The 16396-nt window shown below is 41.1% G+C and overlaps 2 protein-coding genes across 10 annotated transcripts in view; one reads left to right on the top strand and one right to left on the bottom strand.

Moving 5' to 3' along the window:
• Positions 1-4027, top strand: part of TFG (trafficking from ER to golgi regulator) — a 29684-nt gene extending 25657 nt beyond the window's left edge. For 4 of the 6 annotated variants that reach the window (XM_066348019.1, XM_066348018.1, XM_066348017.1 and 1 more), the window contains one exon: positions 3225-4027. In XM_066348019.1, the coding sequence (XP_066204116.1) occupies positions 3225-3586 (362 nt within the window). In that variant the 3' untranslated portion in view covers positions 3587-4027. The remainder of the gene's footprint in view (positions 1-3224) is intronic. The other 2 variants (XM_066348020.1, XM_066348022.1) reach the window with 1 other exon arrangement.
• A 124-nt stretch (positions 4028-4151) lies between these two features.
• Positions 4152-16396, bottom strand: part of ABI3BP (ABI family member 3 binding protein) — a 266245-nt gene continuing 254000 nt past the window's right edge. For all 4 annotated transcript variants that reach the window (XM_066348013.1, XM_066348014.1, XM_066348015.1 and 1 more), the window contains 5 exons: positions 12494-12573; positions 10827-10856; positions 9459-9620; positions 7222-7344; positions 4152-5603 (listed from right to left, as the gene is read on the bottom strand). In XM_066348013.1, coding sequence (XP_066204110.1) covers positions 5488-5603; positions 7222-7344; positions 9459-9620; positions 10827-10856; positions 12494-12573 — 511 coding nt within the window. In that variant the 3' untranslated portion in view covers positions 4152-5487. The remainder of the gene's footprint in view (positions 5604-7221; positions 7345-9458; positions 9621-10826; positions 10857-12493; positions 12574-16396) is intronic.

Genomic DNA, 16396 nt, shown 5'->3' with positions numbered 1-16396 from the left:
TGTTTTAATTAGGCATCTTGGATATTTTATTGTCTGATCATTGAAGAATATTTATACTTAATTATGATAAATCTCTTTAGTATAGCTTTGAACATATTGATTATAAGCATTAAGGTAATTTTTACATTTGCTAGAGAGTTTGTGTTCAACTCTTGTTTTATAGTGAAAGATTTAAGTATTAAATTTCAACTATAATTAGTTTATCTAATTCTTGCCTAATTTCTGTTTTATGGGATTTTATAGTGTAAACTAAAGCAGGAGTCAGTAAACTATAATCCACAGGCGAAGTCTAGTGTGTTGCCTGTTTCTGTGTTAAGTTTTATAGGAACAAATTTGCACCCACTCGTTTTTGTACAGTCTGTTGGTGCTTTGGCACTATGATAGATTTCGGTAGTTGCAGCAGGGACCATGTGGCCCACAAAATCTAGAATATTTACTGTCTAGATAATATTTACAGAGAAAAAGATTGCCTGTCCCTGCACGAGGCTGTAAAATTCTATCATTAATTGCATTTTGATGTGTTTAAACACAGAAATTTGTATTTGGACTATATTTGCTGTAGAGTGATTTAACTTGGAGCTGGTAGTTTTTAATTATATAAAATAGGTGGAATGAATTTAAACTTGGAGTATAATATTAGAGGGAATGTTATTTTTAGGCTGCAGTCCTTAAAGAAAAATTTGAATGTTACAAAATATGTAATTTGTAGAAATAATCTCTTTCAGAGAGAGGGAGACCCACTCATCATTTCATCCCGGGGACTTCAGCTCTCACTGCTTCAGAAATACCAAGAGCTTTTTGGAAAGTTACCGGTGCCAGGGCCCTACCCTAGAGATTCTGTTCCACTTAACCTGGGTGGGACTCAGGCTCAGATCTTTTACTAGCATGGCAGGTCATTCTAAAGGGGCAGCCAGGTTTGGAGACCACTGATTTTGTCCCACCCCCTCATGTTATAATGAGGCCACCAGGGTTGAAAGAGGTGGTGACACACTGAAGGGCCTGCATTCTTTGCGTGGGGCCGCTAGATCAGATCCCAGTGCACTTGACCTTTCAGTTAATCACTTCCCTCTATCACTCTGCATTCTCCAACCTAGACCAGGGTCGGCAGACGTTTCTGCCATAAAAGGCTAAGAGTAAATATTTTAGGTTTGTGGACCAAATGACCCGTTAATTTTACAGTATTCATTTATTCAAAAAATCCTGCAGAATTTCCATTTCTTGCAATGTCTGGTGTTCTTCACCAAAGTTACTCATTTTTAAAGGGATTGGGAATTTGGTTTGAGGGAGACTATACCTATACTTTAGAAGTGTTGTCACGTTGGGTCAAAGATTCTAGAAAGTTGCTAAGGAAATGGCATCTTAGGCTGTTGGGGTTACTTCCTCCCTTAAGAAATAATTATAGATTCGGTTCTTTTCAGACTCAGTTGAAAAGCCAGTTTAGATTTCAGTTGCCTGGATGAAAAGACAGTGTTTATTACTATTTTTCCCTCAGTCTTAAATTGAATAAACATTTTCAGTATAAAAGCCGAGTCCTTCAGACAGGAGAAATGGTGTGACATTCAAGATTTGATGACAAAATGACTTTATTTCAGTATTAGAATGCATTAGATATTTAATTATTGAAAATTAAGCCCTGGCCGGTTGGCTCAGCGGTAGAGCGTCGGCCTAGTGTGCGGAGGACCCGGGTTTGATTCCTGGCCAGGGCACACAGGAGAAGCGCCCATTTGCTTCTCCACCCCTCCACCGCGCTTTCCTCTCTGTCTCTCTCTTCCCCTCCCGCAGCCGAGGCTCCATTGGAGCAAAAATGGCCCGGGCGCTGGGGATGGCTCTGTGGCCTCTGCCTCAGGTGCTAGAGTGGCTCTGGTCGCAACATGGCGATGCCCAGGATGGGCAGAGCATCGCCCCCTGGTGGGCAGAGCGTCGCCTCATGGTGGGCGTGCCGGGTGGATCCCGGTCGGGCGCATGCGGGAGTCTGTCTGACTGTCTCTCCCTGTTTCCAGCTTCAGAAAAATGAAAAAAAAAAAAAAAAGAAAATTAAGCATTGCTCTTAATGATTTTAGTCAGGGTCTCCACCCAGTAAAATTTACTTTTTTGAAATTGTCTTTGTATATCCGATCCCACTAGTCGTATTAACTTGGGTTTGGTTGGGAGATCTGGGCTAGTGGACTGACTGCTCTGCGCGGAGACGCCAGGTGGTGGCACTAACGTGGGACGCTGCGGACACTGGGGTGCCCGTGTCCCGGACCTTTTCCGGTGTTACTCAAGGACTGTGCCAGAAAGTTTTCTTTCATGAGTAAATTTTGAACCCAGGTTCAAGGTGAGTTCAGAATATACTCAAATTCATTCAATCCTTTTTTTTTTAATGCAGGGTTGTACACATTTTAATAATTTTCTTATGTATCTGGTGTTTAATGCTGACAGGATCCCAGTCAATGGAGAGGTTTCATTGCACGTAGCTGCAGGTGTGTTTCATGGTAGAGATAAAAGTTTTTAGTGAAGCAGACTTTTTCTTTCTTTAAAAAAAATTACATCAATAGTAAATAATGTAGATGTTGATTTTGTGGGACAATATGGTATGCTTTTTGTGTGTTATGTTGTTACTGCTAAATCATAATTTTGAGTTGTAAAGGCAAAACATCAGATACCAAATCTAAAAAAGTGAAAGAGTTAAAGGGTTGTGAAGATGGGTACTTGATGTTTTATTTTTAAATGGCTTAGTTTTTATAGAATGGACCTTTAAAAGCATCTCAGTAGCACAGTTAGACGTATTTGTAGCACCATTGTTTCATTGTAAAGTGTCCGTTCTCTAAAATGTGTTCTTATTTGGTACTATTGTTACATAGGTCTTCCCTCAACCAGGTTAATGATGAGTTTTTCCAGTAATTCTGGCTTTATTATTTGAGCATCAATTCTATTCAAAGAATTATACTAAAACAGTAATTTACTTTCAGGCATTATATACTGTAGAAGCAGTTGTGATGAAAAAATGTATATATAGTGGTTTCAATATAAGATGAGCAGGTTTAGAAAATTTTTGATACCACTTGATCTGGAAATCATTTTATATGCTAGAATCTATTATCTACTTGATATATAAATATTTAGGATTAAGTTTTAAAATTTCTCATCATTTTTGGTCCATAACAGTAAAGACTAATTCTCTAGAAGATTTTTACCAACAGAAAAAGAAGATATGTAATACACTGTTTATTTTGCCTTTTCAGCAGGCTATAGTCCGCAGACTGCACCCCAACAACCTCAGCAGTTCCCGGGGTACGGCCAGCAGCCGGCTTCCCAGGCCCCAGCCTCCACCTTCTCCGGCCAGCCTCAGCAGCTGCCCGCCCAGGCGCCGCAGCAGTACCCGGCGAGCAGTTACCCTGCGCACACCTACGCCGCCCAGACTTCTCAGCCTGCTAATTACACCGTGGCCCCTGCCTCACAGCCTGGGGCCTACCAGCCAAGACCAGGTTTCACTCAAGCTCCTGGAAGTACCGTGACCCCTCCTCCAAGTGGGCCCAACCCTTACGCACGTAACCGCCCCCCCTTTGGTCAGGGCTATACCCAGCCTGGCCCTGGTTACCGATAGAGGGGCTCGGCTGCACTGATGGATGGAGCTGCTAGCCATTTGCCTCCCCAAAGACTCCAGTACTACTATTTTATTTTAATTTGAAGTTGAGAAATTTAAAAAGCAGAGCATTTTTTTATGATATCATTGTTGCTGTTAATTGAAAGTATAATTTGCTAGAACACAAGAAAGACCAAAATGAAAATGTTTTCCTTCCCTGCTTAAAATGTAGCAGCTTCCTGGTGATTTTGGAACACTACTCTTATGTGTGTGTAAAGTGATTGACTTTCTAGCTTGCCTTGTCCAGAGGTTATGAAAGTGCTAGGTTGAAGCTTAGCCATCTTATTTGGCTTTTTATTATTAACATGATGTACTAAAAATAGGTCTCTTTGAGAAGATAACTAGATATTATGTATAAAATGTAACATCGACAGGTTAATAAAGATTACTGAATCCATTATTTGTCCTGTAGTTTCATTTAGTCACTAACATTATATACTGTATACATGAGAAAAAAAGAAATCCTTATTGATGTTTTTTTTCTGAAAATGACATGTAGATGGTTTAATTAGAACTGTTTTCTATTCAAAGAAACAGTACTGTTTGATTCCTGTCCTAACTTGAAAGTAATGCTTTTAACAATTATTGACTTAAAACAGTGAAACTTTGAAGTCAATGTCACAGATAGATTAGCATTTCTATATAAATACAGCAGATACACTATTAAAAGATACAAGGGAGTTGTGATAGATCCTGAATAACTGATTTTCCTTATAGAGATGAACTATTCAGAAGAAATAAAGAACTCAGCCTTAGAAAAAAAAAAAAACTACATCTCTTTATTACAGAATGTCTACTTGTTTGAAAAGTACAAAATTTATTAGATTTGAAGCATGCCGAAAGGGGTTAAGCACAGGGTCCTCAGAATGAGGGCAACAATGCGCCTTCCTCCCTCCCTCCCCAGGTGAAGACAGTACCTTTTTAAATAAAAATATGATTTTCAGTACAAGTTGAGTTAGAATATAAAAACATCCTCTGATACATTCATTCATAGAAGTCTTACGTGTAAAAATATAGTAAAAATCCTATAAAGTGATGGGGATCTCAGCTGTCATCTTTATGTTCAGACCTCACATTCGGTTTCTGCATACAACTTGTTTAGAATGAAACCCACTTAGAAAGACTTGCTTGAAGGGACAGTTTGACAAAGTATATTTAGAAATTGTAACACGATTATGAGTAGAGTAAGAAAACTGTACTTTTGAAATTGAATATATCATTCTCAATTCTATTTTTAGCTGAAATGAAATTTACTAATTCAAGTAAAACCTTTTAATAATTTGCAGATGTTTAAGGAATTGTATATTCACATGAATGTTTTTAAATGCTTCAGAAAAGCTATTCAGCTGTTGCTAAAAATGTGGAAGTTTAAATAAACGTGGATATTTGGACTTTTTTCTCCCAGATATACACGCTGAAGATAATTTGACCTAATAAGTTAAACCAAGTAGAGATTTATGGAATTAACTCACCAGTAGGAAGAATACACATTAATAACAGTAATATTTTTAAAAGTATATTAGTTTTCGATGTTAATTTTGTTATAAAAGAATCTCAAAACATTACAACTGTGATAAATAATATACAAACGATCTCTTAAAATACCATGAATAGGGAGCCAGCTTCCCCAAAAAATGTTACTCTTAATATCTTGCATTCTTAAAATGACTTTGTAAAACCTGACCTGATAAATATTCTCAGCAATCTTTCTAATAAACATCTAACATTGCTATCAATTAGATTTTAAACTTTTATACATAGTAAACAGAAGAGCTTTAAATGAATGTGACAAATAACCATAGTGTTTGCAACTATTTTTTTGCCACGATGAAACAAGGCACTGGTGAACACGACTGTAGCATCTACCATTTTCCAGGAATTGTGGTCCCGCATTCATACCACTGGACGTAGTTGATTTGGGTGTGACCACCGATTTCTCCAAATTGGACAGGTTCCTGGCGAACTGCTCTGAAATAGCCTAAGAGGGAAAATTAATTACAACAGCTGCTATGTGACATTTCCCCCTCATTGCTTATAGATTAAGTGGCTGAAGGTGAAGTATTTTAGGAAATAGGTGGCAACAGAGGCCCTGGCATCTCCTGAGGGTAATAACGGGTGGCAAAACGGGCACCTGCCTAGCAAGCTGGGGTGGAACTGTCGGTAGTGTGGGAAACAGCTGGAAAGGAGCAAGAGTCAGTGGTTTTGTGCTTTTGCGTGTCATTGACCACATTCAGTATGCTCTGTCTAATGTGAAAGTGTACTTTCCGCACATTACGGACTCTGGCTGGTCTGTGGAGCACTGATCTGAGTAAAGGTGCCATATATATTATATATATATATATATAGTTATATATATATATAATATTTTTTTAATTAATTTTTTATATATATATATTTTTTGAAGTTAGAAGCGGGGAGGCAGTCTGACTTCCACACGTGCCTGACCGGGATCCACCTGGCATGCCCACCAGGGGGTGATGCTCGGCCCATCTGGGGTGTTGCTCTGCTGCAAGGGGAACCATTCTAGCACCTGAGGAGGAGGCCATAGAGCCGTCCTCAGCACCAGGGCCAACTTCTTGGCTGTGGGAAGGGAAGAGAAAGATAGAGAGAAAGGAGAGGGGGAAGGGTGGAGAAGCAGATGGGTGCTTCTACTGTGTGCCCTGACTGGGAATTGAACCCTGGACTTGCACACGCCAACCGACGCTCTACCGCTGAGCCAACCAGCCAGGGCCTAAAGGTGCGATGTTAAGAAACAAAAGAAGGGTAATTCTATGCTTGCTAAATTTCTAAGAATTGAACTTAGACGAAATCTTCAAGGAGTATACTAAATGATTAAGAAATTCTCTGAATGTATATTATAGAAATATGCATGATTTACAGTGTGTTTTATATTCTATTCCTACGGGAGAATAGTCCCAACAGCCTGCACATGAGTGCACAGATCTCATCAAGGCGTCTTTTACTATGGTTGGTATGTTTAAGTGCCAGTGAACAAAATGTGTTGCTGAAAAGACCAGTGAAACACTTTAAAGTATTTAACAAAACCTTGGTTTACATTCCCAAGGAATGGGGATATTTAATTTACCCTCTCTTGCCCTGCCTAACAAGGATGAATTTTTATAGTTTTAATCCTCATTAAGCAGTTTAGTGCTAACGTGTCTTCAGCTTTACAGTAGTTACTCATTTCTTAAAAGAATTGTTCTATTTTAATTGAAAATACATAATTAAGACAAATAATATTGTTTTTCCATTTGTGGTAATCTACAAGTTTTCTTTAAAAAAATTTTTTTTTAAAGGAATAAAATTCCTGTGTGCTCAGTCTTGACAAAAAACATACAGGTAATATATGAATGATTCAAGTTTAGGAAACACTGTTCTTCAGGTTTCCTTCAAGTAGATTGCATTTATATATGTCTCTGTGGAAAGCTGAGACACTTATTAAAGTCTTCATCCTTAGGTCTTACTAAAGTTTTTTCTTCCTAGCCAGATAATTATAACAATAGTACTGTAGAATTATTTTTGAAGTGATTGCTTTTCTCAGCATGAATTCTTTCGGGGTTAATTTATAAAACTCTGAGTCGGCTCAGAAAACATACCTTCTTTCGTGGGTAACTGGTCAGAAGTCAGCTGCTGTCCGGTGCGTCCATCTAAAAACGAGTCCACAAATTGGCAGTGATCTTCTCCATGGCCTCTCTGATCACCTATGTTATAAAATTGTCCTGAAGAACCAAAAATGAAAAGGATCATTAAGTGTTCGTTTCTTGGATATGGAACGATTCTGAAATCATCAGGTTGTTTCAAATAATCCATCTTTCCTGTTCTTGTACTTCTCCCCCACGACTGTACCCTAGTTCAAGCCACCAGTGCTTCTTGACCGAACCATGAAATAGTCTCCTAGCTGACTCCCTGTTTTCAATTTTGCCTTTATTCTTCCTCACATCTCCTGCATCTTTTAAAAATGCTACTCAGCCAGTGTTACTCCTCTCCATAAATCTCTCCAGCAAACTTCTATTATGCTCAGAATGAAACCCAGTCTTATTTGATTTCAAAGCTCTACCTCAATGGTCCCCAACCTCTTGTGGGCTACAGACCGGTTTAATGTCAGAAAATATTTTCACGGACCGGCCTTTAGGGTGGGACGAATAAATGTATCATGTGACCGAGACAAGCGTCAAGAGTGAGTCTTAGATGGATGTAACAGAGGGAATCTATCTGGTCATTTAAAAAAAAAAAAGATTGTTCAGACTTAAATATAAATAAAATGGAAATAATGTAAGTTATTTATTCTTTCTCTGAGGACCGGTACCAAATGGCCCACAGACCGGTAAGGGTCTGCGGCCCGGGGATTAAGGCCCACTGCTCTCCGTGACTGCAGACCTGCCTGCCTCGTCTTGCCCTTCTGAGTCTCAGCTGCACAAGCGGAGCGGGCTGGGCTTGTTCTGCCAAGGCCTTGGCATTTCTCTTCCCTCTACCTCCAGCTTTATCCTCAGATCTCTGCTTGTTTGGTGCTTTCTAGTTTTCTTAGCACAAGGAATACCTTTTCAAAGAGGCTTTTCCTAACCATTCTGTAAAGCCGGGAGCCGTGGCCAGGCAGGTTCCCATTGGATTCAGGCAGATGGGAAGGGGACTGTGGAGCCGGAGGATGGTGGACCATCTTCTTTATTAGAGTCTGGCAATGGCAGACAAGCAGGCAGGCGGGGCAAACTGCTTCTCTCTCTCTCTCTCTCTCAAGACTCCCAAGCAAAACAGGCTGGGGAAAAACCCCTTCTCCGGCAAACAGTATCAAACAATGGCCCCTCCCAAGGAGGCAGGCAATCAGCAATTTACAATTTGCCGCCCTGATGGCAAGCACCTGCCTGCGGCCTTACATAGACCATACTCAGGTGGTGCTGCCCGTGCTCATGCACCAATCAGGCAAAATGCAAGCGAGCAAGCCCAACACACTTGTTTGTCCAACACATTCTTACTAAAGAAACTTCTATTCAGCTGTTTTCTCCCACTCTTAAGTTTATTTCAAAACACCGCATGAAATTCTTATGTACATATTTGTTGACTGTCTCTTCCAACTAGATTGTAAGCTACAAGAAGGCTTATTTGTATCTTGTTTGCTGCTTTGACCTTAGCACCTAGGGCAGTGTCTGAATAAAACAGATACTATTTGTTGAATGGGGGCCAGCCTTATTTAAGTTTTTTTTATTTTATGGGTATAGAAGAGAAAATGATAACCTACTGAGTTTGGAGCAAGGGGTTATAGGCCTTCCAGCCAGGTGTTGTAATCTTGATCTTGTCTCTAGCAGACTGAAAATTCTAATTGTCATATTCTTTCCACCTATTTAAGCCATTTTACTGTCAGTAGGGTATCGATGCTTGGTTGGCTGTAACAAAATTGAGCTTGAATGTGTTTAGTGTCTTTATATTCAAGTTTGCCATGATGGCTCCGTTTCAAATTGCTTTTTCTTTTCTTATTTTATTTTGGTTAAAAAAATTTCTTTTGCTTTGCTAGCACCTTATTTTTATTTTTAAAATCACTTTTTATTATAGTTGACATAAATTACTATTGCATTAGTTTCATGTATGGTGTCAGATGGTGCGAGATGTAATGTCTAATCAGTGGAGTACAACACCTCAAATTTCATTTTCATTATTTACCTTCTAATAGCATGTCTCAAATCTTTGTTTTCTAGGTCAAGTATTTTAACAACATCTTGTTCAAAAAAAAAAATTTTGTATTTACATGATACATGAGTTTCTGCCCAGAGAAATGCTAAGTTACAGAATACTGCAGAGCATTCCCTGAAGGACAAGACTCAGAACAGCTGGCGGTCTTGCTTACCCGTGAGGGAGTCGCTCAGATAAATCTTGTATCTGAGAGAGTTGCACAGCTGCACCCCTACAAACTTTTTATACCACGTCCTTTTGACGTACTGTTTGCCCTTGCATTCTGAGTAGGAGTCTGAGTTAAAGGGTCTTTCGGTCCAGATGGCATCTCTTCCTCCTGCATAAGGAAAACATGGTTTGAATTTAGTATCTGACTTTGAGTCCTGAAGAGCTGTCCTAAAAGATGAAAACAAACTTACAAACAAAACACAACAAAAAAACCCCAGCAGTTTGAGATGTCGACTATATCAACTTGCTAATAGTTGGTTTTCTCCAATGCTAAATATTGGAGCCAAAAATATTATAGAAGTTTGAACACATGAACTCCCAATTAAGTTCCCATTAATAGTGATGGAAATCTTAGAGGAGTAGTTTTAGGTGCTGAATGGACTTTGCAGTGCCACATGTAGATATAGCATCCTGAGGAAATTTAGGTTTTGTTTTATTTTGCAGTGTATACAATTTAAACAGCTGCTTCAATGTGACTTGTTATTAAAAGTGGAAATGAGGGAGCTATGTTTTGACAATTATTAAACACAATTTGGTATAAGAATGAAAGCAAGTTTCAGAATAACCAACTTGTTCCCCAAACATTTCAGGGGTCCCCAAACTTTTTACACAGGGGCCAGTTCGCTGTCCCTCAGACCGTTGGAGGGCCGCTACATACAGTGCTCCTCTCACTGACCAGCAATGAAAGAGGTGCCCCTTCCAGAAGTGTGGCAGGGGCCAGATAAATGGCGTCAGGGGGCCACATGCAGCTCCCGGGTGGGCTGTAGTTTGGGGACGCCTGTTAGGTTCACAATGAAACAGTGTTTTGGCTAAGCATTCACACCTGATTGATATTCTCAGAAGACTAAGTGGGCCAAAGTGAAATCATGATTACTGTAAGGTCGGTGGATGAGGGATGGTCACGTGGGTAACTCAGACCCACCCACTTTGGTTAGGACCACCCACAATCAAGCCCGCCAAAGGAATCTTCCCAGGAACCATTTGGAAAGAAGCGATCGTCTGCCAGCCAGTGAAATTTCACCACGTCATAGTAGCTCCACTTCCCTAGAGGGACCCTTTAAATATCTCCCACGCGGTTTAATCCGTGCAACTTCCCTGGCCTCCATCTTACCTCGGGGCCAGGGAACCTTGCTGGGCGGGGTGTGCGCTCTGTACTCAATAAAGCTGTTTACTTATTCCACACTTTGCGGCTCCGGCCCTCTTCCTTCCTTCTCGGCAGGGAAAAATACCTTACAACTACAATCCTGCCATGTCTGTGCAGTTGAATCAGTTTAGAAAAGTATGTAGTTATGTTCACATTGAGATAGGTACTCACCGTAAACGGGCTCGCTCACTCTTGGATCCGCTGCAGAGAAATAGCAAACATAGATGTTATTCGGTAAGGAGGTCTCAGTGTTTCAGGGGTGCAGTGAAGAAGATCGTGCTTACAGTTAAAAAATTTTACTTGCAAAGTGGTAGGTACACTCTTTCTAAAGGCAATGTGGAAATGTGTGTGTTGTTTTGGAAACTGTTCTTGATTGGAAAATCTGCCAGATACTCAGCTGTATCTCTTAAATGTGATTTGAATAGTTAGACGTCTTCATTGCTGTTCTAGCTTTTACTCCCATTTTAAAAGCTTCCTCTTAGTTTCATACAAAAACTACTGATAATAAAATCACCAAGATACCATGAAGTGCAGTTATAGTAAGGTACCAAAAAGCTACAAAATTAATATTAATATTTTAGGAAAAGAAATGTGAAAGTTTCCTGGCTTGCAGAAACGTACTGTGTAGGAGGCTCCCTTCTACTAGGAAGCTTAAAGAGCATTTTATTAATTTGGGCTAAGTGTGCAGAGAAATTTTGTAAAATGACTTTTATACTTGTGTGATTTGCTCCAGCTCAGGATGGCTGATAGCAGTGTATTGTAAATGAAGAGGGGAAGGAGATTTGGATTCCCTCCCTTCCCCCCACACCTGTAAGGAAGTCGGTAAATAGCTAGCCAGGTGTAGGAAGAGAGAGATTGAAAAAAACCTTTTCTTATTTGATGAGCCATTTACAGGCATTTATCCCCTAGCACCATGGAAACTACCCCTCCCCTCCTGGAAACGTATAATTGATGCATGTATCTCTAAACAAAGGAATGGCAAATGAACACTAGAAAATTTAGGAATATCTTTTAATATGTGGAATAACATTTTTGCTATTGTGTTACCTTGTAAGTTTTGATGTGTAAAAATGTTTTTTATGAATCCTATAGAGAAACGTTGTAAGCTTGCTAATGAATTACGTCCCATCCCCCTCCTCCTTTTCCCACCATCCAGTGCGTGTGAGAGCAAAGGTTGCCGGCCACAAGGGCTGTGCCCGGCGCACATGATTTGGGTCTGCAAATGCCCATGTCAACCATATGCAGCCGGTATATTTAATAAATCTCCTCCTTTAATAAAACCCTTCAAAATTCATCTGGACTTGGTGTCTCTACGTAAACTCGCAGAAGTGAGGTACAGTACTTTTCAGCATCTGGAGTACGGTACTTTACAACATAGTTGGTGCAAAAATTAGACAAATGATGCTGTGAGGACAGAGATATCTCATTAGGGAATTGGAGATCAGAAGGTCAAGTAAGAGAATTTACAGCTGCTCATCATAAAAATATATCGAATGAATTCCCTTTCCAGATGGAGTATGGCTTAGCCCTTCTGACATTTTGATTTTCGGAATTGATGCTGGCATACAAAGAGCATTTATTCACTAGATTTTTGAGTATAGATTGATTAAACACTTTTTTAAAAACTGATATACCTTCTTTTTTTCTGACATCAAAATAAATGAGAAAAAATGTAAGTCGTACCTTATGGGTACCTCCGTTAATTGACTCTTTCTTATAGATGCTTTTTTGCAGTTCAAGAAATTAATTACCGTGTGTGGCTGGGTTTCAAACAAGCTCCCTGGTGCAAACACTTTGACCTTTTACATCCTGTTGGGGATTATTACTAATATAATTACCTGATTCAGTACTGAATGCCACTGTGTTGCTGGCTGGGCCTTCTCCAAGTGGGTTTTTTGGTTTCACCTGGAATTCATAGCTGTTGGGGGGAAATGAAAATAAAATTGTAATATATTCTTCAGGGGTAGGAAACATTTCCTTGTGGGTTTTTTTGTTTGTTTTTACAGAGACAGAGAGAGAGAGTCAGAGAGAGGGCTAGATAGGGACAGACAGACAGGAATGAAGAGAGATGAGAAGCCATTAGTTTTTCATTGCGACACCTTAGTTGTTCATTGATTGCTTTCTCATATGTGCCTTGACCTTGGGCCTTCAGCAGACCGAGTAACCCCTTGCTCAAGCCAGTGACCTTGGGTCCAAGCTGGTGAGATTTGCTCAAACCAGATGAACCTGTGCTCAAGCTGGCAACCTCGAGGTCTCGAACCTGGGTCCTCTGCATCCCAGTCTGACACTCTATCCACTGCGCCACCGCCTGGTCAGGCAAACATTTCCTTGTTATACTAACATTCTTCCTGAGTCTGTTTTGAAATCACAGTGACAGAATGGGCATATGTTCTAGAAGCACGGGGGAAGAAAAAAAAATTAAACCTTACTGTCTATACAGCTTGTCTAATGTTTTGTATAAGAATAGGCAGAGTTAAATTAATAAAAAAGATAGGTGTCTTTTTTAAAAATTCCAAATTAGTAGAAATAACTGGGCAAGTTGGTAATGTTTATATATGAAACAGGTATGTGGTGGACCCTGGCTAATTATAGCAACAGGATCCTCCGTTTTCTTCAGATGTTTCAGCTACTTCCTGAGGGAAAGAAGTAGAAAGATTCCTTATTATTCCATTTTATCCCAACCCTCAGAGTCTTAGACTTAAGCAGTGTTCCCCTTTGTGGGGTGTAGTGCCAGTGGCCGAGGCCAGGCAAGGATTTGGGCAGGCAGTAGAGAAACTGTGGAGCCGGAAAGTGTTGGGCCGTTACCATTTAATAGAGTCTCGCAATGGTGGACAAGCACACAGGCAGGGGAAAATCGCCTCTCAGGCAAACAAACAGCAAAATGGCCCCTCACTGTGGTGGGCAGGCAATCTGCCATCCACAATCCCCCTGAGTGCAAGCACCCGTAGCCTTATATAGACCACACACACATGGTGCTGCCACACGCTCGTGCACCAATCAGGCCAAGTGCTTGCAGCAGGTAAACCTGTGAGCAAGCCTAACACAGCTGCTCCACATGGGGTTAGTACTACTTATGTCAGAGTTGCATATCAGAGCAGCAGTGGCGAAAGTTTCTTTTTTTTTTTTTTTTTTTTTTCTTTTTTCATTTTTCTGAAGTTTGGAAACAGGGAGAGACAGTCAGACAGACTCCCGCATGCGCCCGACCGGGATCCACCCGGCACGCCCACCAGGGGCGATGCTCTGCCCACCAGGGGGCGATGCTCTGCCCATCCTGGGTGTCGCCATGTTGCGACCAGAGCCACTCTAGTGCCTGAGGCATAGGCCACAGAGCCATCCCCAGCGCCCGGGCCATCTTTGCTCCAATGGAGCCTTGGCTGCGGGAGGGGAAGAGAGAGACAGAGAGGAAAGCGCGGCGGAGGGGTGGAGAAGCAAATGGGCGCTTCTCCTGTGTGCCCTGGCCGGGAATCGAACCCGGGTCCTCTGCACGCTAGGCCGACGCTCTACCGCTGAGCCAACCGGCCAGGGCGAAAGTTTCTTTTAAATACAGATTTCTTGCTCCGTCCTAACTATTGAAACAATTTTTTTGAGGGAGGTGGTCCAGGTAGAAATTCGTAACAAGTTCCTGAAGTGAATCCTGCCTCCACTGATATTTGGAAACTATTAGACTAAGCTAACGGGAACAGTGCACATGAAAATATAATATTTCTTTGCAAGGACTTCCTGGTGTATTTTCTGGAACTCAGGTCTTCTGTGGGTCACAGGAAGCCACAGCATCTCCAAACCAGGGGTGCGGTAGTGTTACCTCCTGACAAGCATGGGTATAAAGACAGGTTTTTCTTTCTGAATTATGCATTAAATTGCTGTGCGATATTGACAAATTTCATTCATAGAATACTTAAGCAGGGCAAATCCTTTTAAGAAATTCAAATAGTTGTTTTCCACCTGCCTAAAAACCAAGAGCTCCTGTCAGTGGCGCAATTAGCAGGAAGTATTTTGGACATAAAATCAATGATTTGGCTGATAGTATGGTGAGTCTCAAATCTGTACAAGGATTTTGGGATATAATTCCCATTTTTTGAGATATTTGTAATTGTTGTTGTTGTTGTTGTTGTGAGAGGAAGGGAGGCAGAGACACTCCCGCATGTGCCCTGACCGGGATCCATCTGGCAAGCCCACTAGGGGGTGATGCTCTGCTCATCTGGGCCATTGCTTTGCTGCTCAGCAACCGAGCTCTTTCTAGCGCCTAAGGTGGAGGCCACGGAATCATTCTCAGCACCTGGGGATAACTCACCCCAATCAAGCCATGGCTGCTGGAGGGGAGGGCGAGAGAGAGAGAGAAGGGAGAGAAGAAGGGGTAGAGAAGCAGATGGGCACTTCTCCTGTGTTCCCTGACCAGGAATTGAACCCAGGACATCCATACGCCTGGCCAACACTCTTCCACTGAACCGGAGATGTTTGTAATTTAATAAGAATGCAGAAAACACAAAAGAGAAAGGTATATTATAAATAAGTGAAAAACAGAAGAATGGCAGCTCTCAGTTTGGTACAGAGGATTCCATGTGAGCAGTAACAGAACTCCAGGGCTCAAGGAATCAGGTATTTGACTACGGAGGCATTGCACTAATACACTGCTGGAATCTATAAGACAGATTCTAGGATTACAACAATGGCACCCACTTTAGGTGTGCTTACTATGTATCAGACACATTAATCAGTCTACATATATAAAGTAATATACCCCTAGAAGTCCATGTCATCTGATTTTTTCAGTTAAGAATTATGAAGCTCTTAACCATTGTACTGTCTATTTTTTTTTTTTTTCATTTTTCTGAAGCTGGAAACAGGGAGAGACAGTCAGACAGACTCCCGCATGCGCCCAACCAGGATCCACCCGGCACGCCCACCAGGGGCGATGCTCTACCCATCCTGGGCGTCGCCATGTTGCGACAAGAGCCACTCTAGCGCCTGAGGCAGAGGCCACAGAGCCATCCCCAGCGCCCGGGCCATCTTTGCTCCAATGGAGCCTTTGGCTGTGGGAGGGGAAGAGAGAGACAGAGAGGAAAGCGCGGCGGAGGGGTGGAGAAGCAAATGGGCGCTTCTCCTGTGTGCCCTGGCCGGGAATCAAACCCGGGTCCTCCGCACGCTAGGCCGACGCTCTACCGCTGAGCCAACCGGCCAGGTGTACTGTCTATTTTTAAAAACTGAAATGAGGATTAAAATTTACTGGGTTTTTAGTGAGAGACTCTACTTCAAATAATTTTGTAAACTAATCAACTGATAGAAGGTGCCATTATCATTTGCAGTAAGAGAATGCTGATATGAAACTACCCAAAGCACTCTTTTAAATAAATTGCACATACATAGGGTGTTTTGGCTCAGAATATTTTCTAGAGATGAAATTCTTGCTCAAAAGCCTGATGACCTTAAAACGAAAACAAACCAGTATGATGAACTGATAATGGAAAAAAGAAATCACAGGCATCTGGACTTTGACTCAAGTGGGCAATGCATTCAACATTCCAGGCCATTGCCAAAAGTCCTGTGCTTTGGCCAAGTCATTGCTGAAATCATCTCTGTGTCTTTTTATTTGCAGTTATTTGCACTTCAGCTCTATCTGTAGTGTAGCCACAAATATTCCTAAGAATATTTTTTGGCCAACATTTTGTGATACTTGACAAGTTTTGCAGAAATCACTTTAAACTAAATTTAATTAACAGCATGGGAACTAAAAGGCAGTATTT

Source organism: Saccopteryx leptura, chromosome 8 (assembly GCF_036850995.1).
Source record: "Saccopteryx leptura isolate mSacLep1 chromosome 8, mSacLep1_pri_phased_curated, whole genome shotgun sequence".
Classification (NCBI taxonomy): domain Eukaryota; kingdom Metazoa; phylum Chordata; class Mammalia; order Chiroptera; family Emballonuridae; genus Saccopteryx; species Saccopteryx leptura.
This window is presented reverse-complemented; position numbering and strand designations above follow the sequence as displayed.